Genomic DNA, 26,122 nt, shown 5'->3' with positions numbered 1-26,122 from the left:
TTGCAGCAGGTGTGTTCGCTTATAGAAAGACCCAATGAAAACAGAAAAGACAATATTGTATGAAAAAGGGAAAATGGCTGGAGCGATACCTTTGAGAAGGTGGGTGGGGATAGGATATGGTTCATGCACAAGTGCAGGGATCAGAGTTAGGTAGGAACATGGATGGATGGGCAGGAAGATAGAATGTGTGGGTTTAAGTGTTGATAGATGCCTTGATGTGACTGTGGGAGACTGTGGAAGTCCCTTGCTGATTGATTTTCTCACTAAATTAGGAAAGGTCATCCGTGGGGACCCAGGATGAGGGAGACAGCATTGGAAGTTGGAGGAGAAAGGAGATGTGAAAAAATGACCTAATAATAAATTGAAAGTGAGACCAATCCATGTAGTTGGTTGTTTTGGACAGTTGCATGGGCATTGGCATGGAGAAGACAGAGTTGAGTAGATCAGGTTCTAGTTTTGCCAAGCGAGACAAAGCTAGGAAGGAGCAAGGGAGTTGAGTGAATGCAAAGCAGTGATTACAGTGATTAAATGTGACGTTTAACCTGGGTAAGGGCGGGGACGGGGGGAGGGGGGGAAGAAAGGAGGACATCAAGAGCAGTGACAAATTACTTCACCTCTCTAAATGTTTCCTACCTAAAAATCTGCATATGGTGTTATGAGGTTTATGTGAGATGATGTATATATAGAAGAACACTTAAAGGACCAAGCACCGAATATATATTCAGTGTTTCTCAAATGAGGTTTTCATCAGGATCACCTGGGGAATGCCCAGAGCCCAACCCAGGCACATAGAATTTCGGTGGGTGAGGCCAGATCTTCACTCTGTCTATTCCTCAGATGATTCTAATGTGTAGTCAAGGCGGCAAACTTTTGCATTAACTACATGATCTCCATTAGTATTATCAACTAGATGGAATGGAGGGAATATGGTAGGAGAGGAGGATCCGGAACTCACCTCCTCCCACGGACACACTGAGGGAACAACTACATACATTGCAACTCACTCTGAAAACAATCTGCAGACTCTCGGAACACATCTCCCACAGCTGAAATCATCAAAAGAAGGCGGCATCAAGAAGATAAGGAAGGGCAGAAACAACAAGCCCCTAGTGTGGCTATTCACAAGAAGGGGTTATATCGCAAGCATCCAGGAGCGAGGGGAACAAGCCCCACACTGGGCATCCCCAACCCCGGGGACCTTCATGGGAACACAAGCCTCTATAACACCTGGTTTGGAAATCAGCAGGGCCATAGGAAACAGAGTCCCCACTCTTGAAGAGCCAATGTGCTATGTCACTTGGTCTGAGACCCAGCAGTTTGAAAAGTGCCTATATGTGAAGACTTAATGACTAATTTTAGGATGTGTGCTGGAGGGGCAGAGCCCTGTAGGAACTTTCTCTGAGAATGGAAGTGCTGGTAGGCACCATTTTTCTGGCCCTCCTTCAGCTTAGCTAAACAGACACCTGTGGGTTTAGACACTGTCCATCTATCTCGCTAGCACCCAAGTGTTCCCCTAAAGACCTGTGCCACTCAACGAACCCACCTACCCCAACAGGCACCCTTCCACCACAGGGGCTCCTGCCCCACCACACCTGGCAGGCAGCCTCTGTCAGGAACGACATCCTTTCTAGAGTGACTACTGCCCCACACACCCAATGGGACCTAATGCCTCTCCAGAGCAATTCTTGCCCTGGTAACTGGGAGCTAGTCTCACTCACAGCATGCCTGCAGTAGCTACAGCCAGGCCTCTCAGCCTGTCAACATGCGGACAAGCCCTGCGCACTACTAAAACCATGGTTGGCCAGTCATTGCTGACAAGTAGGCTGAGGGGCAGCCCTGCTCACCTGTATACCTGCAGCAGTTGTGACTCAGACACAACAGGAAGGCACGTGCAGCCCCACACGGGGGTTACCCTGGAGCACCTGGTTCTGGTGACCAGAGAGGATTATGCTAATGGAACAGGACACCTGCACAAGCCCACTACTTTCAAGACCAGGAGATGTCGCTGACCTACCTATTATACAGAAACTAACACAGAATCAGACAAAAGGAGACAGAAGAATATGTTCCAAATCAAAGAACAAGACAATATCTTAGAAAAAGAGCTAAGTAAAAATGGAGATAAGCAACGTACTTCATAAAGAGTTCAAAGTAATGGTAATAAAGGTGCTCACCAGAATTGAGAGAAGAGTAGAGGAACTCAGTGAGAACATCAACAAAGAGAAAATATTTAAAAGAACCAGTCAGATCTGAAGAATAACTGAAGTGAAAAATACACTAGAGGGAATCGGAGCAGATTAGAGGATGCAGACTGGATCAGCGATCTCGAAGACAGCTAGTGGAAAGCAGCCATAACGAAGAGCAGGGGAAAAATAACGATGATTAAAGAAATGAGGAGAGGTTAAGCGACATCTGTGACATCAAACGGACTAACAATAACACTATATGAACCCCAGAAGGGAAGAGAGTAAGGTGCAGAAAATGTATGTGAAGAAATAAAATTTCTCTAACCAGGGGAAAGAAACAGACATTCAGGTCTAGGAAGCATAGAGAGCCCCAAAGAAGATGAACCCAAGGAGGTCCACACCAAGACACATGATAATTAAAATGGCAAAAATTAAAGGTAAAGAAAATCTCATAAGCATCAAGAGAAAAACACATAATTATATACAAAGGAAACTCCATAAGGCTATCAGCTAATTTTTTAGCAGAAATTTTGCAGGACAGAAAGGGGTGGCATGATATATTCAAAGTGCTGAAAGGAAAAAACCTTTCAACCTTAAAAAAACCTTTACGACTTGAGAGGAGAACATGGCAGCAGAGAAGGACCCTAGCCTCATCTGGTCCCATGAACACAACTAGATAACTATCAAATCATTCTAAATACCCCAGATATTGATCTGAAGACTAACAGAACAAACTCCACAACTAAAGGGAGAAAAGAGGCCATATCAAAGAAGGTAGGAAGTGCAGAGATGTGGTTTAGGGGAGAAATGGATCACAGGTGCTGCAGAGGGGAGGGAGCTGTGGTCCTGCAGAGGGAGGGAGGGAGGGAGGGAGAGAGAGAGACAGAGAGAGGAGCATATAGGGGAACGCACAAGGAGAAAGTTTCCTCAAAACCATTGGCTTGGAAAATGAGAGGGGCTGAATTTAATAAGTTATTGCAAGGAGTGGGGCTTAAAGCCTGGAGTTTTTTGGTGTTTTTTTTTTTTTAATTTTTTTTTTAACGTTTACTTATTTTTTGAGACAGGGAGAGACAGAGCATGAACAGGGGAGGGGCAGAGAGAGAGGGAGACACAGAATCTGAAACAGGCTCCAGGCTCTGAGCTGTCAGCACAGAGCCGGACGCGGGGCTCGAACTTAGGGACTGTGAGATCATGACCTGAGCCGAAGTCGGACGCTTAACCGACCAAGCCACCCAGGCGCCCCATTAAAGCCTGGAGTTTTAAAGGTCGGCAGGCTTGGCTAAGATAGAGACCTGAGGGTGCTGCCCAGCTACTAGAGAAAAGGCAGGCAAACAACCCGGGGGCAGACAGCATGGAAACAGCATCTGAAGCTTGGGACACAATAGGAAGATTATTTGTTCTTTTTGGAGTGCATCCCCCAGAGGCAGCATTCAAGGGAGGTTCCTCTCTGGCAACCGGGGAACAACCAGACGCCATTTCCCTCCCTCTCCTCCAACCCTCCGCGTAAACACAGAGCAACCTTTGGGAAGCAGCACAACACTGACACTGGCTGCCTGACTTGCTTACACCAAGCCCCACCCCTCTTGCTCTGGCGCAACTGCCCTTCTCAGTCAAATCTGCCTCAGTCCCAGCTTGGCAGTCCCCTCCCCCAGAAGACCAGTGCAGGCCCCTACCCACACCATTCCTATAAAGCCTGGGATTTTAAAGGTCAGCAGGCTTGGCTGGGATAGAGCCGGGAGGGCACAGCCCTGCTTCTGGAGAGAATGCAGGCAAACAACCCAGAGGCAGACAGCACGGAAACAGCTATCGGAAAAATACCTGGGGCACACGGTGAGGGTAGGGGGTGAGATTATTTGCTCTTTCCATAGCACTTCCCTGAGAGCTAGCTTTCGCCAAGATGCTTCTCTGGGGATAAAGGAGCTGGCTGGGGCCATTTCCCTACCCCTCCCATCAGCATAAACAGAGAGTCAATAGAGAGAAGCAGCCCAGAACCTACACTAGCTGCCTAACTTGCTTGCAGCAAGCCCCACCCCCTTGTGTTCTAGAAGGACTGCCCTTCTAAGTCCAGCTTGCCTCAGTTCCAACGTGGAGGGCCCCTTCCCCAGAAGCCCAGCACAAAACCCCACACCAAGTCTCCTGACTGCAGAGTTCTACAGGGCCTCATTTCTGGTGGGATTGGTGTCAGGTCTCATTTCACCAGCAGACCAGAGCACACCTAGCTAAACTTACCACCCGCAGGCCAGGGACCAAACACCGCCCATGGCAGGCAAGAAGAGCCTCTGCAAATGACTATCCTTAAGGATAGAGCAGCCACATCACGACAGCAGAATGCACGCAGCACACACCGGAGACACTAGCTGAAGCACTAGGCCCTCGGCACTACATGACTTCATCTTCATGAGGCCATTACTTTTAGGAGGAGACATAACTGGCTTTTCCAACACATAGATGAAGGCAGAGACTTGGACCAAATGCAAAAATGTTGGAATTCATCCCAAAGGAAAGAACAACATAAGTCCGTGGCCAGAGATCTAAGTGGAATAGATATAAGTCACATGCCGGATGGAGAATTGAAAGCAACAATTATAAGGATACTCACTGGGCTCGACAAAAGAAGACATCAGGGAGATCCTTGCCACAAAGATAAAAGAGTAAAAAGAATCAGAAATGAGAATGCAATAAATGAGATTGGAAAAACAGGCTTGATGCAATGAACAGCAGGCTGGAAGAAGCAGATGAATGCGTATGTGATACAGAACACAAAGTAATGGAAAACAATGAAGCTGAACAACAGAGGGAAAGAACAATTATGGAACACGAGAATAGACTTAGGGAAATCAGTGACTCCATCAAATGAAATAACATTCATATTATAGGAGTCCCAGAAGAAGAGAAGGGAGTAAAGGAGGCAGAATATTTATTTTAAGAAATAATAGAGGGGCGCCTGGGTGGCGCAGTCGGTTAAGCGTCCGACTTCAGCCAGGTCACGATCTCGCGGATCTCGCGGTCTGTGAGTTCGAGCCCCGCGTCAGGCTCTGGGCTGATGGCTCGGAGCCTGGAGCCTGTTTCCGATTCTGTGTCTCCCTCTCTCTCTGCCCCTCCCCCGTTCATGCTATGTCTCTCTCTGTCCCAAAAATAAAAAAAAAAAAAAAAAAAAAACGTTGAAAAAAAAAAAAAAAAAAAGAAATAATAGAAAACTTCCCTAATCTGGGGGAGGAAACACATCCAGATCAAAGAGGCACAGAGAATTCTCATCAAAATCAACAAAAGCAGGCCAATACCAAGACATACTATAATTAAATTTGCAAAATATAGTGAGAAAGAAAAAATCTTAAAAGCAGCAAGACAAAAAAAGTCCTAAACTTATAAAGGAAGATCCATAAAGCTAGCTGGAGATTTCTTAAACCAAACTTGGCAAGCCAGAAGGAAGGGGCATGATATATTCAAAGTGCTGCATGGGAAAGTCAGCAGCCAAGAATACTCTATACAGCAAGGCTGTCATTCAGAATAAGAGATATAGAGTTTCCCAAACAAATCTAAAGGAGTTCATGACTACTAAACCAGCCCTGCAAGAAATATTACAGTGAACTCTTTAAGTGCAAAGGAGAGACCAAAGGTAACAACGACAAGAAAGGATCAGAGAAAATCTCCAAAAACAACGACAAAACAAGGAATAAAATGGCAATAAATACGTATCAATAATTACTCTGAACATAAATGGACTAAATGCTCCAATCAAAAGACATAGGATTTCAGAATGGATTAAAAAAAAAAAGGCCCAACTATATGCTGCCTACAAGAGACTCATTAAAAACTTTTTTTAACGTTTATTTATTATTTTGGGAGAGAGAGACAGACATGATGCAAGCAAGAGAGGGGCAGAGAGAGAGGGACACACAGAAACCGAAGCAGGCTCCAGGCTCTGAGCTGTCAGCACAGAGCCCAACATGGGGCTCGAACCCACAAACCATGAGATTATGACCTGAGCTAAAGTTGGACACTCAAACAACTGAGCCACCCAGGTGCCCCGAGACTCATTTTATTTTATTATTATTTTTAAAAGCTTTTACTTATTTATTGTGAAAGAGAGCAAGCAGGGTAGGGGCAGAGAGAAAGGGACAGAGAGAATTCCAAACAGACTCCATGCTCAGTGCAGAGCCCAATGCAGGGCTCAATCCCACAACCATGAGATCATGACCTGAGCTGAAATCAAGAGTCGGACGCTCAACCAACTGAGCCACCCAGGCGCCTGAAGAGACTTGTTTTAGACCTAGACACCTGCACATTGAAAGTGAGGGGTGGAGAAAACATTTATCACGCAAATGGATGTCAAAAGAAAGCTGGAGTAGCAATACTTATATCGGATAAACTAGACTTTAAAACAAAGAGTGTAACAAGAGACCAAGAAGGGCATTATATAATCGTAAAGGGGACAATCCAACAAGAAGATATAATGATTGTAAACAATAAAGCACCCACAGTGACAGCACCCAAATATATAAAACAATTAATAACAAATGTAAAGGAACTAATTAATAGTACAATAATAGTAGGGGACTTCAACACCCCACTTACATCAATGGACAAATCATCTAAAGGGAAAATCAACAAGGAATTAACGGCTTTGAATGACACACTGGACCAGACATACTTAATAGATATATTCAGAACATTCCATCTTAAAACAACAGAATACATGCACTTTTTAAGTGCATGTGGGACATTATCTAGAATAAATTACATATTAGGTCACAAAACAGGCCTCAACAAATACAAAAAGACTGAAATCATACCAATCACCATTTCTGGCCACAATGCTATGAAACTTGAAGTCAATCACAAGAAAACATTTGGAAAGATCACAAATACATGGAGGCTAAACAACATGTTACTAAACAATAAATGGGTTAACCAGGAAATGAAAAAAAACAAACAACTATATGCTACAAATTGGACAACCTAGAAGAAATGGATAAATTCCTACAAAGGTATAAATTACCAAAATGGAAACAGGAAGAAATAGAAAACTTGAATAGACTGATAACCAGCAAATAAATTGAGTCAATAATCCAAACACTCCCAACAAATTCACAGGCAAATTCTACCAGACATGTAGAGAAGAGTTAATACCTACTTTTTAATTTTTTTTTTGAAGGGGGGGAGAGGGAAAGGGAGAGAGAGAATCTCAAGCAGGCTCCAAACTCCACACGATCTCACCACCATGAGATCATGACCTGAGCTGAAATCAAGAGTTGCGTGTTTAACCAACTGAGCCACCCAGGCGCCCTGAGTTAATACCTATTCTTTTCAAACTATTTCAAAATGTAGAAAAGGAAGGAAAACTTCCAAATTCATTCTATGAGGCCAGCATTACCCTGATACCAAAATCAGACAAAGACTCTACTAAAAAAGAGAACTACAGGCCAATATCCCTGATGAACATGGATTCAAAAATTCTCAATAAAATACTAGCAAACTGAATCCAACAGAACATTAAAAGAATCATTTACCACAAATAAGTGGGATTTATTCCTGGGCTTCAAGGGTGGCTCAATATTCACAAATCAATATGATACACCACATTAATAAAAGAAAGGATAAGAACCACCTGATCCTTCCAGTAGAGGCATAAAAAGCATTTGACAAAGTACAACACCCATTCAGGATAAAACCCCTCAACAATGTAGGTTTAAAGGGAACATAGCTCAACATAATAAAGGCCATATATGAAAAATCCATACCTAATATCATCCTCAGCAGGGAAAACTGAGAGCTTTTCCTCTAGGTCAGGAAGAGGACAGGGATGTGCCCTCTCCAAACTGTGACTTAATGTAGTACTGGAAGTCCTAGCCACAGCAACCGGACAACAAAGAAGAAGTAAAAGGCATACAAATTGGCAAGGAAGAAGTAAAACTTTAATTATTTGCAGATGACATGATACTCTATAGAGAAAAACCCAAAAGACTACACCAAAAAAACTCCCTGATACATGAATTGTAAAGTCTCAGGTTACAAACTTAACATACAGAAATCTGTAGCTTTCTATACACCAATAATTAAACAGCAGAAAAAGAAATCAAGGGATCGATCCTATTTACAATTGCACCAAAAACAGTAAGATACCTAGGAATAAACCTAACAAAAAGGTCAAAGATCAGTAGTCTGAAAAGTATAGAACACTTATGAAAGAAATTGAAGATGACACAAAGAAATGGAAAAACATTCCATGCTCATGGACTGGAAGAACAAACATTATAAAAATGTCTGTACTACCCAAAGCAATGTACATATTCAATGCAATCCCTATCAAAATAACACCAGCATTTTTCATAGAACTGTAACAAACAATCCTAAAGTTTGTATGGAATGACAAAAGACTCCAAATAGGCAAAGCAAACCTGAAAAAGAAAAGCAAAGCTGGAGGCAACACAATTCCAGACTTCAAGCTATATTACAAAGCTGTAGTCATCAAGACAGTATGGTACTGGCACAACACATAGATCAATGGAACAGAATAGGAAACCCAGAAATGGACCCACAACTATATGGTTAACTAACCTTTGACAAAGCAGGAAAGAACATACAATGGGAAAAAGACAATCTCTTCAACAGATGATGTTGGGAAAACTGCATAGCAACATGCAAAAGAATGACTGGACCACTATCTTACACCATACACAAAAATAAATTCAAAATGGAAGAAAGACCTGAATGTGAGACAAGAAACTATCAGAATCTTAGAGAACATAGGCAGCAATCTCTGTGACCTTGGCTGTAGCAACTTCTTACTAGACATGTCTCCAGAGGTGAGGGAAACAAAAGCAAATATGAACTATTGGGACTTCATCAAGATAAAAACCTTTTGCACAATGAAGGAAACAGTAAACAAAACTAAAAGGCAATCTATGGAATGGAGGAATGACATATCTGACGAAGTGTTGGTATCCAAAATATATAAAGAACATATAGGAGTGCCTGGGTGGCTCAGTCAGTTAAACATTTGACTTCAGCTCGGGTGGTGATAGTCTGTGAGTTTGAGTCCTGCACTGGGCTTTGTGCTGTCAGCTCAGAGCCTGGAGCCTGCTTCAGTTCTGTGTCTCCCCTTCTCTTTTTCTTCCCCTCCCTTGTTTGAGTTCTGTCTCTTTCTCTCAAAAATAAACATAAAAAAAAAAAAAAGAAAGAAAAAGAACTTATAAAACTCAACACCCAAAAATTGAATAATCCAGTTAAAAAATGGGCAGAAGACATGAATAGACATTTTTCCAAAGACAACATCCAAATGGCTAAGACACATGAAAAGGTGCTCAACATCACTCATCATCAGGGAAATACAAATCAAAACTACAATGAGAGATCAGTTCACACCCGTCAGAATGGCTAAAATCAACAACACAAGAAACAACAGGTGTTGGTGAGGATGTGTGGAAAGGGGAACCCTCTTGTGCTGTTGATGGGAATGCAAACTGGTGCAGCCCCTGTGGAAAACAGTATGGAGGTTCCTCAAAAAGTTAAAAATAGAACTACCCTATGATCCAGTAATTGCCCTACTAGGTATTTAGGAAACAAATACAAAAATATGAATTCAAAGAGATATGTATATCCCGATGTTTTTGGCAGCATTATCTACAATAGCCAAATTATGGAAACAGTCCAAGTGTCCATTGACTGATAAGTGGATAAAGAAGATGTGGTGTATATGCACAAAGAAATATTACTCCACCATAAAAAGAATGAAATCTTACCATTTGCAATAACATGGATGGAGCTAAAAAGTAATATGCTAAGTAAAATAAGTCAGAGAATGACAAATAGCATATGATTTCACTCGTGGAATTTAAGAAACAAAAAAGTAAGTGGTGCCTGGGTAGCTTAATCAGTCAAGCATCTGACTGTTGATTTTGGCTCAGGTCATGATCTCATGGTTTGTGAGATCAAGTCCCGAGTCAGGCTGTATACTGACAGGGAGGAGCCTGCTTGGGATTCTCTCCCCTGCTGTCTCTTTAACCCCCTCCCCCACCCTCTCTAATGCATTTAAAAATGAGCAAAGGGGGAGAATAAGAGAGACAAACCAAGAAACGGACTTTTTTTTTTTTTAACGTACGCTCCATGTCCAAGTGGGGCTTGAACTTACAACCCTGAGATCAATAGTCACATACTCTATCAACTGAGCCAGTTAGTCTCCCCAACAGATTCTTAACTATAGAAAACAAAACTGATGGTTACTAGAGGAGAGGTAGATAGGAGGATGGGTTAAATAGGTGATGGGGATTAAAGACTGCACTTGTATGAAAGTGTTGAATCACGATTTTGTACACCTGAAACTAATATTATACTTACAACCCTTACAACCAAGAATATTCTACCAAGCAAAGTTATTATTCACAAGAGAAGGAGGAAAGGCTTCCCAAACAAAAATTCATCACCACTAAACCTTACAAGAAATGTTAAAGGGACTTCTTTAAGTAGAAAAGGCCATAACTAGAAAATATTTACAAAAAGAAAAAATCTCACTGCTAAAAAGTACACATAAAGATAGCAGATCAATCATTTTTGAAGTCATATGAATGTTAAAAGACAAAAGCAAAATCAGTATCTATGAAAAATAGTAAAGTGATATTCAAAATAAAAAAGATGTCATATAGGACAGATACATGACATGTGGATGCAGCATAGATAGGTAGCACATTTAGAATGTGTATGAACTTAAGCAACCATCAATGTAATATAAACTGCTACATGTATAGGATGTTATATATGAACCTGATTGTAACATGAACCAAAACCTGTAATAGATACCCAAAAAACAAACAGAAAGGAATCTAAGCATAACAATGAAGTCATCAAACCACAAAGGAGGAGAACAAGAGAAACAAAGAACTGCAAAAACAACCAGAAAACAACGAACAAAATGGTAATAAGTACATATCTATCCATGATTACTTTAAATGTAAATGGACTATATGCTCCAAACAAAAGACATACAGTGAGCTAATGGATAAAAAACCAAGACCCATCTATACGCTGCCTACAAGAGGCTCACGTCAGACCTAAGGACACACACAAACTGAAAGTGAAGGGATGGAAAAAGATTCTCCATGCAACAGGGGAAAAAAGCCTGAGGTAGCAATACTCAATTTTTGACAAAACAGACTTTAAACAAATTCTGTAACAAGAGACAAAAGGTAGGTTTTACCTAATGATAAAGGGATCAATTTGGCAAGTGTATATAACAATTGTAAATATCTATGCATCAAACATAGGAGCACCTAAACATATAATTATTAACAGACCTAAAGGGAGAAATTGACAATAATACTGTCAGGGAACTTTAACACCGCATTTACCTCAATGGATAGATCATTCAGCCAGAAATTCAATAAGGAAACAGTTGCCTTTGAACACATTAGACCATGTAGACTTAACAGATATATACAGAACATTCCATCCCCAAACAGCAGAATACACATTCTTTTTTAAGTTTATTTATATTTGAGAGTGAGAACATGCGCATGTGCATGCAAGGGGGTGGGGAGGGGCAGACAGAAAGGGAAAGGGAATCCCAAGTAGGGTCCATGCTGTCAGTGCAGAGCCTGATGCATGGCTTGAACCCATGAACCGTGAAGTCATGGCATGAGCCAAAATCAAGAGCTGGATGCTTAACCGACTGAGCAACCCAGGCACCCTTACACATTCAAGTGCACATGGAACATTTTCCAGGACAGATCATATGTTAGGGTACAAGTCTCAATAAATTCAAGATTCAAATCAGATGAAGCATCTTTTCTGACCACAATGTTATGCAACTAGAAATCAATTACAAGAAAAAAAAGACTGGAAAAAAACAGAAACATGTGGAGGCTAAATAGCATGCTACTAAACAACCAATGGGTCAATGCAGAAACCAAAGAGAAATAAAAAAACACCCAGAGACAAATGAAATGGAAATATAATGCTCCAGAGCCTCTGGGATGCAGCAAAAAGAGTTTTAAGAGGAAACTTTATGGGAATACAGGACTACCTCAAGAAAAAAGAAAAATCTGAAAGAATCTAACCTTATACCTAAAGGAACTATAAAAAAACAAAGCCCTAAGATAGGGGAAGGAAATAAATATCAAAGTGGAGCAAAATGAAATATACTAAAAAAAAAAAAAAAGAAACAATGAGCTAGTACTTTGAAAAGAAAAAATTGATCAGCCTTTAGCCAATTCATCAAGAAAAAAAGAGAGAAGACTTAAATCAGAAATGAAAGAGAAGAAAGTACAATGGACATCACAGAAATACAAAGGATTATAAGAGACCACTATGAAAATTATATGTCAACAATCTGGACAATCTAGAAGAATGAATAAAATCCTAGAAATATACATTTTTCCGAGACTGAATCAGGAAGAAACAGAAAATCAATTCCATTACTTGTAATCAAAAAGCTCCCAACAAGCAAAAGCCCAGGACCAGATGGCTTCACAGATGAATTCTATCAAACATTTGAAAATGGGTTAATACCCATCCTTTTTTTAAAAAAACACTTTTCTAATTTTAATTTTTTAAAGTAATCTCTATGCCCAATATGGGGCTTGAACTCACAACCCTGAGATCAAGATTCACATGCTCTACTGAGTGAGCCAGCCAGGTGCCCTGATCCCCATCTTTCTTAAACTATTTAAACAAATTGAAGAGAAAGGAATGCTTCCAAATTCTATGAGGCCAACATTATCTTGATACCAAAACCAAAGAAACACACCACACACACACACACACACACACACACACACACACACTGCAAAACCAATATCCCCAATGAACGCAGACGCCAATACCCTCAACAAAATATTAGCAAACTGCATTGAACAATTAAAACATTAAAAGGATCATTCCTCATGATCAAGTGGGATTTATTCCAGGGATGCAAGGATGGCTCAAAATACACAAATCAGTCAATTAACAAATTGAAGGACAAAAATCATACGATCATCTCAATAGATGCAGAAAAAGCATTTGACAAAATTCTACATCCATTCATGATAAAAACATAGTGAGTATAGAAGGAATATACCTCAACATAATAAAGACCATATATGACAAACCCATAGCTAGCATACTAAATGGTGAAAGCTGAAAGTTTTTCCTCTAAGGTCAGGAACAAGACAAGGATATCCACTTTCACCACTTTTATTCTTTTGGGTTTTTTTTGAAATTTATTTATTTATTTTGAGAGACAGAGAACATAAGCAGGGAAGGGGCACAGAGGGAGTGAAGGAGAATCCCAAGCAGGCTCTGCACCATTAGTGCAGAGCCTGATACGGGGCTTGAATTCATGAACCATGAGATCATGACCTGAGCTGAAATCAAGAGTCAGATGCATAACCAACTGAGCCGCCAAGGTGCCCTTCACCACTTTTATTCAACATAGTACTGAAACTCCTAGCTGCAGCAATCAGGTAAGAAAAAAAACACATTCAAATTGGTAAGAAAAAAGTAAAACTGCTATATTGCAGATGACATGATACTATGTGTAGAAAACCATGAAGACTCCACCAAAAAACTATTGAAATAAATGAATTCAGTAAAGTTGCAGAATACAAAATCAACATATAGAAATCTGTTGTGTTTCTATCCACTAATAACAAACTCACGGAAGAGAAATTAAGAAAAAAAAAACAACACTGGGGCATCTGGGTGGCTTAGTCAGTCAAGTGTCTGACTCTTGATTTCAGCTCAGGTCATGATCCCAGGGTCATGGGACCGAGCCCTACATTGGGCTACAGGCTGGCTGAGCATGGAGCCTGCTTGAGATTCTTTTTCTTTCTCCCTCTCTCTCCCTGCTCCTTCCCGCTTGCTCTTGCTCTCCCTCTCTCAAAATAAATCAAGTTAAGGGGCAGCTGAGTGACTCAGTGTGTTGAGTGTCTCACTCTTGGTTTTGGCTTGGATCATGATCTCATGGTTCATGGATTCGAGCCCTGCATTGGGTTCCACACTGATAGTGCAGAGCCTGCTTGGTATTCCCTTTCTCCCCCTCTCTCTGTGCCCCTCCCCTGCTTGTGCTCTCTCTCAAAATAAATACAATTTAACATAAATAAATTTAAAAAAGAAAACCCCATTTACAACGGCATCAAAAAGAATAAAATGTGTAGGAATAAATTTAACCAAGGAGATGAAAGGCCTATATTCTGCAACAATAAGATAGTGATTAAAGAAACTGAAGACAACACAAATAAACAGAAAGATACACCATGTTCACAGGTTGGAAGGATACTGTTAAAATTTTCTTACTACCAAAAGCAATCTATAAATTTAATACAATCCTTATCAAGATACCAACAGTGTTTTTTACAGAACTGGAACAAATAATCCCCAAATTTGTATGGAACCACAAAAGTGCTCAAAAAGCCACAAATAGTCCAATTACAAAAATGGGCATAAGACATGAATAGATGTTTCTCCAAGGAAGACATAGAGATGGCCAAAAGACACATGAAAAGATGCTCAACATCACTATTCATCAGGAAAACGCACATCAAAACCACAATGAGGTATCATCTTATAGTCAGAATGGCTATTATCAAAAAGATAAGAAATAACAACTCTTGGCAACGATGGAGAAAGTGGGACCCTCATGCACTGTTGGTGCGGCGGGAATGTAAATTGGTGCAGCCACTTTGGAAAACAGAATGGAGCTTCCTCAAAAAATTAAAAATAAAAATACCATACCACCCAATTAATTCTTTCAGCTCTTTACCCAAAGAAAAAGAAAACACTGGTTAAAAAAGATATATGTTTAGTTTACTGCAGCATTATTTACAATAGCCAAGATATGGAAGGAACGTAAGTTATCTATCAATAAAGATGTGGTATATATAAATACAATAGAATATGTTCTGCTGTTCTTTCATAAAAAGGAATAAATCTTGTCACTTGCCACAGGGATGGACCTAGAGGGCAATACGTGAAGTAAATCAAAGAAATATAAACACTATATGATTTCACTTATATGTGGAATCTAAAAAACAAACGAACAAAAAAATCTCATAGAGATGTGGTGGATGCCAGAGGGGTGGGAGGATGGGAGAAATTTGTGAAGGTGTTTGAGAAATATAAACTTCCAGTTATAAAAGCAAGTCATGGGGATGAGAAGTACAGTAGAGAGAATATAGTCAATATTATAAGATGGTAACTAATGGCAAACGTTTTGTAATATATATAATTGTTGAATCAGTATATTGTACACCTGGAAATAATTATTTAACTATAGTTCAATTAAAAATAAGATATTATGTGCTGAATGCCTCATGTGGGCTAGGCAATTTACTAAAATATCACCTAAGTCCCACAACGTTTCAAGAAAGCGTTTGTGTCTAAAGTCACAAATAATGGAAGTCAGGTATTTCTAGCCAGTTAAGTATGAGCCGCTATGTTAATGTATGAGTATAAACCGCCACTCCAAAGAATGGTTTGCAGAACATCAACATCACCTGAGACCTTGTTGGAACTGTGTCATCACAAACGTGTTAAATCAGAATCTGCACGTTATCAAGTGATTCCTATGTACATTTGTTCGAGAAGCCTTGAGTTACCCACACTGGCTCTCTCCACCATGTTTCTAATCTGGTATAAGGTGAACTCAAACAAGTCATATCAATGAGCCAAGGACAACCTTTAGTTTAAGGAATTCTGCAGCTGATGCTAATTGTTTTTATTAATTTTTTTTTAAGGTTTATTCATTTTTCAGAGACGGAGAGACAGAGCGTGAGTGGGGGAGGGGCAGAGAGAGAGGGAGACACAGAATCCAAAACAGGCTCCAGGCTTTGAGCTGTCAGCACAGAGCCTGATGTGGGGCCCTAACTCACGGATGGCGAGATCATGACCTGAGCTGAAGTCGGATGCTCAACCGACTGAGCCATCCAGGCGCCCCTGATGCTAATTGTTTTTGGGTATCAATTAATAAATTAATTCATTACTTTACCTGTGAAATCATACTGTTCACACATTCCTTTTTGAGATATGCTTTATGTTTTAAATCAAAAGCCAGTAACTGGGTGAAACCCAGTGAAGCATTCCATGAAATACAATTTACCTGTAGAGTGCTTTGTAGTCAGCAAGTGCCTTTTTCATATTTCTTGGACTGGCCATAAGACTTTATTATTGGGACTCAGGTAAATTGTATAAGGTCATATAATACGTAATAGCAGGACTACAACTCAGACATTTTCTCTGACTTCCATTTCCACGTCTGTTTCCCCACATATGACTGGAAAATTTAGGCGAACACCATTAACTATGGAGTAGAGCAGTCGTTTCTCAGAGAAGAGAGCAGCACTGTTGTAGTGCTTCCTGCCGATGTAATCTTGGAGTTATCACAGGGAGAAGTCCCTATTTCCACACCTGGGGAACCCGGACTTCTGTCACAGCCTTATTCTTGAGAGATTTACACAGGTTTTGGTAGGGAATGAGAGGTAGGAAGCAGCATTGGTACTCTATTGGAGTAACTTTTCTCTGAGACAAACAAAATCATGTGAACATCTCCAATCCTGGCTGCAATAACATTTAAGTCTTTATAATTCATTTAAGGACGTATTTATTTACAAGATACAAATGCTTAATATTTAATAGGAATTAAAGTGCTTAATTTTACAATGTTTCCAATTCTATGCCTTTGTGACCAAATATACATATGTTACACAATATATACACTATATGCAAATATTTTACATTCATATAGCTAGAAAAGAATTACTTTTTGTGTATGCTTTTTTCACATTGGAGTTAACTCTAAAATTCTGATAACATACCTTTTCAAACTGACCAGTCAACAATTCAAAAACCCAGATAACACTTACTCAAAAATATCAGTCAATTGTCACTCACAAAATAAAACGCTAGTTTGGTTAAAAAAAAAAAAGTTTTATATACAGATATGATTGCTAATGAATGGAGACCCCTCCCCCAAAGTGATACATTCCAATATCCACATAATATGTAATATATAATACAATTCTGTTATCATAATGGTCCCCACAGACTACTGTGTTTCTTTCCAAACCTGTGTATATATCACTCTATGTATTTGGTATTTACTTATTAAAATATGCTACAATGAGATTTCTTGATTTACTCTCTCACTAAATCTACCATCACAAATTTTAGGAAGAAGGATACCATCATGTAACCCTCAGTGACTCCAATGAGTTAAAAACTATCTTGTAGAAGCCATGTGCTAGTTCTGCCAAACGCTCAGTCCAAAAAGTAGAAAACCATGATTGACTTTAGAGGAATTTTTTACCTCATAAAACAGTGCAGAAAATGGCCCAATAGGATGAAAGTCTTTTAAGCCTAAAGAAAAAGGTAAGTAATAGAGAAAGACCTGGGGGCAACAGATCCCATCAGTATGCTATTACAAAGACTTCTACTTTATAGTTCATATCCCTACTGCACTTAAAGTATTTTTCTCTTGTCTTAACATACACTGCTCTGATCAGGAGATCAGCAGTCTCTTTCTGTCCACCTCTCTGTTCACTCTTGCTTATTTCAGTTCCTAATTTTTTATTCCTCTTTACTGTATCAGTAAAGAAAGCAAAGTTATCTGCTCATGAGAACATGATTACGGGGCATACAGAAGAATGAATTGTATTAAAAACCCATGTAAATAATTCATGTTAAGATATTTAAGTGAAGAGAACAATTTCTATAAAAATTTCATTCCTATGGAAAAACAGAATTGGAAATCAACAGTGTTTTTACATATATACATATATGCATAAATTCACAGAAAGGGTTTTAAAAGTAGATCTAGTGGTCTTTATATATCAGACTCATATTTTCTAAATCTGAAGAATCTATAGTAGGTAGTAATATGAAAATAAAAAGCAATTTGATTCTACTAAAATTGGATGAGAATGAAGAAGTAACACGATCCACTACAGGTGTCAATACAGTTCTATAGAATAAGAACTGGTTAGCCACAGTTTTTATATTAATACATTCTTGAAGAATACAAAATTGAAGAATGAAAACATTAAGACATTCTTGCCTTTTGAGTTAATTTTAGCTTATTAATACCATGTGCTTAATCTTAGATGTAAGAAATTTTAATTAACCTTCTATTCTGCATTATAGCAAGGATACCTGCAAAAAAAATAAGACCTTTGTTCCTTAGAAGTTTATTTGCTCCTGTTGGTGCCCTTTCCTCTGGACATATCTAGTCCAGAAAGATAATAATTAGAGTTATCACAGACAATATTCTCAGCATAAGAACTTAAGGCTTTAAATATAACCAGAAGTGGGATCTAAAATTTGAAGGGAAAACAACCACCCTGTTTCCACAAAGTTGACGAGAGAAAGTAAAACATAACTGTGAACTCACAGAAGAATTTTTGATATACGGTTTTTAAAGGCATCAATGAGTCTTTAGCAACCCTGCAGCACTATGAAGCTTGTCGTTTTCTTTATATACTCATGACTACTACAAGTACTCTTTTAAAAAATCCAAATGTGTATCTATATATGGGACAGGGTATATTTAAAAGGTTTTTGTAAAAAGTTTAGTACTTTTTTAGGTTGGAGTATTTGTTTTTAATTGGGGTAGGTCACCTGGTGAAGGTAAGTACGCCAACCTGCATGTTATGTTAAACTTCACAGAAAATGAAAGGAGCTTGATGACGTAGTGCAGATGTGCTTAATTCTTTCACTATCCATACCCTTTGGAAAAGTAAAGATGCCCTTGACAGTTACTTGAATCCAAGGAATAATGCCCTCCCCTTCTCTTCCCGAGAAGTTATAGTATCATTTCTAGAAGTTAATTCTCTATCTCCTTGTGGCTAGAGGCATTCGTATTAAAATTTCAGTATAAAAACATACCCTGAAGAATTTTATTGCTTGCATACATGATGGCATCGTAGATGCCATTATTAGGAAAGTGGCTGGTGGCATTTTTCATTACCGAGTCCCACTTAAAATCTGGAGAGAAGTCTGCACTACATTTTGTACTTAATGTACCAAATGGGAGACTTTCAATAAAAGCAAAATTTAAGTTTAAAAAACTGGAATGTTTGTGGTGAGTAGCAGTTTTTATCGAAGAAGTACTTTTTAGGTTTGGAGGAAGGGCACTTTAAAGATGGCTTGGAAAGCACCAAATTAGGGAAGATAAAGAATAAAGCCTATATGGGATGTTGTTTTAATAGGAAAGCAATTAATTGTTTTTTTATGTTCAATTTGTCATGGCTGCTCAGGGGTGTCAAAAACCAAGATGGAGATGGTTCTTGAAACCAATCACACTTTGAAGTCTTTTAGTTTAGTTGAGTGTTTACTAAATGCCTAAGAGTATGCCCTTGCCTTTCTCCAAGTAAAAGCATTAGTGATTCTTTAAGAGAAACAGGTAAGGCTGCTTCAGTGCTTCTCTTTGTGCTTGTCTAAAGAACACGGGGTGAAACATGAAGACGGTGACTGAATAATCAGAAATTCTCTTCTAGTACGAATATTTCTGATTTTTTTAAATTAAAGATAATGTTAAGAGCATGATGATATTCTTTTTACAGGAGTGCTCTCTCAATAACCTAATTAAATGACATTGATATTTATTCAGCCAAAACTTGAGTGTGTCCATATCGCTCGATTTCCCAGGAGAAGAACTTACGGTAGGGAAAGTGTAGTCTGCTTGCTGTTCAAAAGAGTTTTCAAAACTAACTTGGCCCATAAATCTTCTAACTGGCCCTTATGTTTCCATTGCTCTGTCCACATTTACGAAAGTCATGTTTTACTGATAATCATTCTGCATTTTTATTGCTTCTCTTTTCTTGAGATTAAGAACACCAACACATCATCTATAGCTATAGTGTAACCTTCTCAAAAGCCGCCCTGAACACATATGGTGTACATACATACCCACCCCAAGGTTGGCAGCTAGAAAAGAGAAGTAATGTAACATTTCTTTGAGTCTGTCCCTTATTTGATAGGGCCTAAGAAGCTACCTTTATCTCTTTCTGACTCCAAATATTTGGTTTAATGTTAATGATCGTGGCTGACTTTCCTTTTTATAGAGGAAGGCAATCTGTGTCCGTCATAATCAGTTTACCTTCTTTTTTGGAGTGGGGAAAAAAGATACTTTAAATATTTCTTAAAACAGCAGGCCTGAATAAATGTGTGGCAGTCTCAAATTCTGAGTGAATCTATTCTACATTTAAGGTGTCATCCTCAAAGGCCAAGATAGTGGGGTCATTCTTGTGGATTTCTAGCTGACTTAGGCATTTAAACATGATAATGTTTGGGGCATAACAGGCTACATGAGGGGAAAAATACTAATTTGGGAAAAAGATTAAATTAAATAGTCAACCTAATGTGAGATTTTAGTCACAACCACAGTATGGTGAAAAGTAGCCTTTGTACAAGAAATCATGTTTGGACTATTAAAAATTCTCCAGAAGATGAGAAAAAGCGCTCAGACTCTCTTCAATCATCTTGTACCTCCCCCAAACTTGCCATTAAAATATTGCTTTTCATTATTGTGTTTCTCCCTCCTCTTCCTCACTGAGGTGGTTAAAAGAGTTGAGCATAAACTTCCTCTAATATCTATCTCCCTGCACCTCAAACACAGGTGATCACGTGTGAATTTTGTTCCCCATCGGAAAAAGGAATAGGCCCACACAGTTATCTGAAGTGTTAGTTATATAGTCCGCATTTGGCCATACTTTCACAGTCTTGTGGAAAAGAAAAACATTACAATCAATGTAGTTTCCCTATGTCCCAGTTCTGTATAGAGTCAGGTATCTTGTACAGTTTAGGTTTCTGTGAAAATTTGTGCACATGCTGATATTAACTGCTGCAAAAATTGCGAGACTGTGAAAGATAAAATAACCTGTGTGACTTTGACCATCCCAGTGACCAAAGTGCACTTTATCTCAGAATAATCAAGACTGAAGCATTAATTACACCCTCATCATATATTTCAATAGGTATTATTAGCACCTTCAAAGAGAGGCACTGTTTTAAATAGGCACAGAACGAAAAAATAGTACTTTAAAAATACTGTTGGAACTAATATATCCCATGCCAAATAAATTACTGCTTTTTCTTATTATAAAAATATCAATACCTTAAGATGTCAATCAGTTAAACATAAATCACCAAAAACATTTCTTAAAGTTTAGAACACTGTTCAATTGCAAGATAAAACATGCTTTACATTTAAAAAATAAATTAGAGACAAATATGAACCTAAAGCTGAAGAGAAAAGCATGTATAATATAATTATATTCATATTTAATACTATATACACATAATTGCTATATACTTGAGATATTTTATTCTTAGGAGTATTTCTACAAAAACAAGTATTATCTTTTCTTAATAAGTTGAAAGTTTGAACACCAACAATTTGTCCTTGTTGTTTTAAAAGAACATACATCATTTATGCAGCTTGAGCTTTAGAAACTAAATTAAATAAGTTAATACAATAGCCTAAACTGTCCCTGTATTTATTTATTTATTTATTTATTTATTTATTTATTTATTTATTTATTTTTTTACCACGGATCTATTTTGGCAACATGGAGGTATATCTTTCAAACTGTTACAAGTCCTACCTGTGAAGGAGAAGACATTACAGGACCTTAAATGGAGGTGGCCTATTCTAACCTGATAGTGATAGAATCCACTGATAACATTTTCTTCAAGACAAAAGTACATATGCAAGGAATAGCTCATTAAAAAATGTTCCATTTTCACATTATTTCAAACTTTTACCGGTAGAATGGCTCTGCACATTAGTTTCACTATGAATACAGAAACATAGGAAAGTACTTCCCCAAAAGATGCATTTAAGAGCCTATATTTTTCAACATAAAGTGCTAAGAGATGAATGAGGAGGGCTGGGAATGTCTTGAGCTGTAAATCTTAGGACCTCCACACTGTGGATGGTCCTGAAGTTCAGCATTCTGATTTTTTCTTAGGTTCAGGATGATCATCCAAGGTGGTTGGATGCTTGTTGGGACCATCTGGTGTCTCACCTGTGACAGCTAAAAAGATGATTTTCAGCCACTTCTGTTTCAGTTCCTCACTGTCTGCGGCAAAGCTGTGCACAGACTTGGACTGGGTCAGTTTGAAACTGTGCGGCAGGTCTGCACTCCTTGGCATATCGTCCACAACGTAACCCAGGAGTGGAATGGTGGCCTGGGCTCGGACATCCTAAGGAAAAAACATGGTACATAGGAGCGTGAGATGTACTAGCTTGCTGTGCATGGGCCTGTGTGACCTGGCTCCCACTAAACCTCTTTTGCTACCACTGTTCTACACAGATGCACCCTGTGAGCTCTCCGTGGACAGAGATGGGCATCCAGGACTTAGCATACTGCCTGCACGTGAGGCCACTGATAATGCTGGCTGAATGAATTAATGAATGAGAGCTGATACCTAAATCAGCTACGATTCACTGATCCTACAGCCTCTCTCTGTGAAGGAGTCTATTCAACTCTTCATTCAGATGAAAAAGGGAAAAAAATTAGGTATCGCATAAAAGCCGCAAATGTTAATGATGATTTCATTACCAAACGCAGCTTTATTTGGTGATCCATTTATTCAGGCATCAATGTATTTATGCACAAAAACAGTTATGGGAAAAACAACGAAACAGAAGACAATATATACCTTGGTATTTGTAGTCTATTTCTAAAATAAGGTTTTCCTAGCTCTTAATGCAGACATAGGGTAAAATACAACAGATGCGTTGAAGATTTTATATATTTCCAGGTGAATGCAGGTGTTTTTCAAGCACAACACAAGCCACAGTGTCTGGGGCTGCTCTGGTGAGAAGCTCAGCCTGCATGTCTGTTGTTCCCATAGATTTAGTTCACATCTATGCACACATGGTTCTCAAAAACTTACTACTGGATAATGTTAATCCAAGGTTGATTTAAATTCCCCTTCCTCTCATATTCTTTTCTTTTTCAGGTATCCATCCATTCAGGAAAAAAAAAACCCAACTTATAATCATTTCCTGGCATTATAAAGGCTCCTTCTCCTCCTTGCTTCTCCCTCTGCTTCACCCCTTCTCTCATGCCCCCTCCTAATCCAACTCACCCTTTCTCAAACCACTGGAGAGGAATGAGAAGAAGGGAGGAGACAAATGAGGCACAAGGGGAAGAAATTATGGGCTATATTTTAAAAAGCAGCCTAAAAACTTTAAAAATCAGTTTAAATAAACTTGAATTTTAGTTACTATTTTTCAATTGTAATGAAAGACAATGCAAGTGGTTGAACTCTCTTGTTCTATAGAGGACAGTAATGGAAAGATTTTGATTTCAGTGTCTATTCACCTCCCTTTGTACCCCAGGACCTCCATCCCCTCAGAAAAATGCAGTTTACATACCTGGGGGGCACCGTACATGTACAGCACAAGAGGGTCTTGTTTGGGGATCACACACCAAGCTTTTTGCCAAGGTTTTGACTTTTCCATATACTGAAGAAAGCTGCACACTACGCTGTTTCCAGACACTTCTGCTGATTCAATCTAAAAAATACAATGGAAGGAGAGTGAGAGAAAGAGAACACAAAATGAACTGGGTAGAGAGTAATTCACTTTATTGGAACATTCATAAAGTACAATATATTCATATAAAATGACTCTCGGGGATATCCAAAAAGGGCTCATCCCCAATTATTATTTAAATACTTATCTAGATCTTTTATGAACAAGGGAAAATATTTAAGTATTACCAGGCCTCAAATTTAAATAAAGTTGAACATTTATTGAATGTTTGCTATGCAGGCACTTTTCTTAGTTCACTACTTCATTTAATCTTCACCAACCCTAAGAAGATATCATTTGCATTCTCTCTGAGGTTCAGAAAGAAATTACTTTCCCCAGGTCACACATTAGGAATTTCCATGCTAGAATTTGGGTCTGGATCCAGAGCCTGAGCTTTTTTTTTTTTTTTTTAATTGATTTTTTTTAATGTTTATTGGAGAGAGACAGAGCATGAGCGGGAGAAGGGGCAGACAGAGAGGGAGACACAGAATCCAACCAAAGCAGGCTCCAGGCTCTGAGCTGTCAGCACAGAAACCAACGTGGGGCTCGAACTCACAAACCGTGAGATCATGACCTGTGCCAAAGTCGGACACTGAACCGAATGAGCCACAGAGGTGCCCCCCAGAGACCGAACTTTTTTTTTTATTTAAAAAAAAAATTGTTTTAACGTTTATTTATTTTTGAGACAGAGAGAGACAGAGCATGAACGGGGGAGGGGAAGAGAGAGAGGGGGAGACACAGAATGGGAAGCAGGCTCCAGGCTCCGAGCCATCAGCCCAGAGCCCGATGTGGGGCTCGAACTCACAGACTGCCAGATCGTGACCTGAGTCGAAGTCGGACACTTAACCGACTGAGCCACCCAGGTGCCCCGAGCCTGAACTTTTAACCACAATGCTATACCAGCATCAATGATATAATAACGCGATAGCAAAAAGGTAAATACTGACCAGCAATCAGAATCCTGGAACCCGAGATAATTTAAAAGTTTTTAAAATTGTAGCCCTCAACAAGTACAAAAAGATCGAGATCATTACCGTGCATATATTCAGACCACAATGCTATGAAAGTCGAAATCAACCACAAGAAAAAATTTGGAAAGGTAACAAATACTTGGAGACTAAAGAACATCCTACTAAAGAATGGATGGGCTAACCAAGAAGTTAAAGAAGAAATTAAAAAGTTCATGGAAGCCAATGAAAATGATAACACCAGAACCCAAAACCTCTGGGACGCAGGAAAGGCAATCATAAGAGGAAAGTATATAGCAATCCAAGCCTTCCTAAAGAAGGAAGAAAGATCTCAGATACACAACCTAACATTACGCCTTAAAGAGCTGGAAAAAGAACAGCAAATAAAACCCAAAACTAGCCGAAGACAGGAAATAATAAAGATTAGAGCAGAAATTAATGCTATCGAAACCAAAAAAACAGTAGAACAGATCAATGAAACCAGAAGCTGGTTCTTTGAAAGAATTAACAAAACTGATAAACCACTAGCCAGTTTGATCAAAAAAGAAAAAGGAAAGGACCCAAATAAATAAAATCAAGAATAAAAGAGGAGAGATCACAACCAATACAGCAGAAATACAAAGAATAAGAGAATATATTATGAGCAATTATATGCCAATAAAATGGGCAATCTGGAAGAAATGGACAAATTCCTTGAAACATATACACTACCAAAACTGAAACAGGAAGAAATAGAAAATTTGAACAGACCCATAACCAGTAGGAAATCGAATTAGTAATCAAAAATCTCCCAAAAACCAAGAGTCCAGGGCCAGATGGCTTTCCAGGGGAATTCTACCAAACATTTAAGGAAGAGTTAACACCTATTCTCTTGAAGCTGTTCCAAAAATTAGAAATGGAAGGAAAACTTCCAAACTCTTTCTATGAAGCCAGCATTACCTTGATTCCAAAACCAGACAGAGACCCCACTAAAAAGGACAACTATAGACCAATTACCCTGATGAACATGGATGCAAAAATCTTCAACAAGATATTAGTCAACCAGATTCAACAATACATTAAAAGAATTATTCACTACGACCAAATGGGATTTATTCCTGGGATGCATGGCTGGTTCAATATCTACAAAACAATCAATGTGATTCATCACATCAATAAAAGAAAGGACAAGAACCATATGATCCTCTCAATAGATGCAGAGAAAGCATCTGACAAAACACAGAATCCTTTCTTGCTAAAAACCCTCAAGAAAGTAGGGATAGAAGGATCATACATCAAGATCATAAAAACCATATACGAAAGACCGAATGCTAATATCATCCTCAATGGGGAAAAACTTCCCCTAAGGTCAGGAAAAAGACAGGGATGTCCACTCTCACCACTGTTATTCAACATAGGCTTGGAAGTCTTACCCTCTGCAATCAGACAACACGAAGAAATAAAGGCATCCAAATTGG

At 38.9% G+C, this 26,122-nt stretch overlaps 1 protein-coding gene across 15 annotated transcripts in view; it reads right to left on the bottom strand.

Moving 5' to 3' along the window:
• The window catches only part of FGD4 (FYVE, RhoGEF and PH domain containing 4), a 260,303-nt gene that overhangs the window by 26,691 nt on the left and 207,490 nt on the right, over nt 1-26,122 (bottom strand). For 12 of the 15 annotated variants that reach the window (XM_060657949.3, XM_078449953.2, XM_060657955.3 and 9 more), the window contains 2 exons: nt 23,539-23,679; nt 19,953-22,358 (listed from right to left, as the gene is read on the bottom strand). In XM_060657949.3, the coding sequence (XP_060513932.1) occupies nt 22,101-22,358; nt 23,539-23,679 (399 nt within the window). In that variant the 3' untranslated portion in view covers nt 19,953-22,100. Of the gene's footprint in view, nt 1-19,952; nt 22,359-23,538; nt 23,680-26,122 lie in introns of those variants that run through there. The other 3 variants (XM_060657951.3, XM_060657950.3, XM_060657952.3) reach the window with 1 other exon arrangement.

This window comes from Panthera onca, chromosome B4 (genome assembly GCF_046562875.1).
Source record: "Panthera onca isolate mPanOnc1 chromosome B4, mPanOnc1 haplotype 2, whole genome shotgun sequence".
NCBI lineage: Eukaryota > Metazoa > Chordata > Mammalia > Carnivora > Felidae > Panthera > Panthera onca.
The sequence above is the reverse complement of the archived record's forward strand: the minus strand, read 5'-3'. Positions and strand labels throughout refer to the sequence as shown.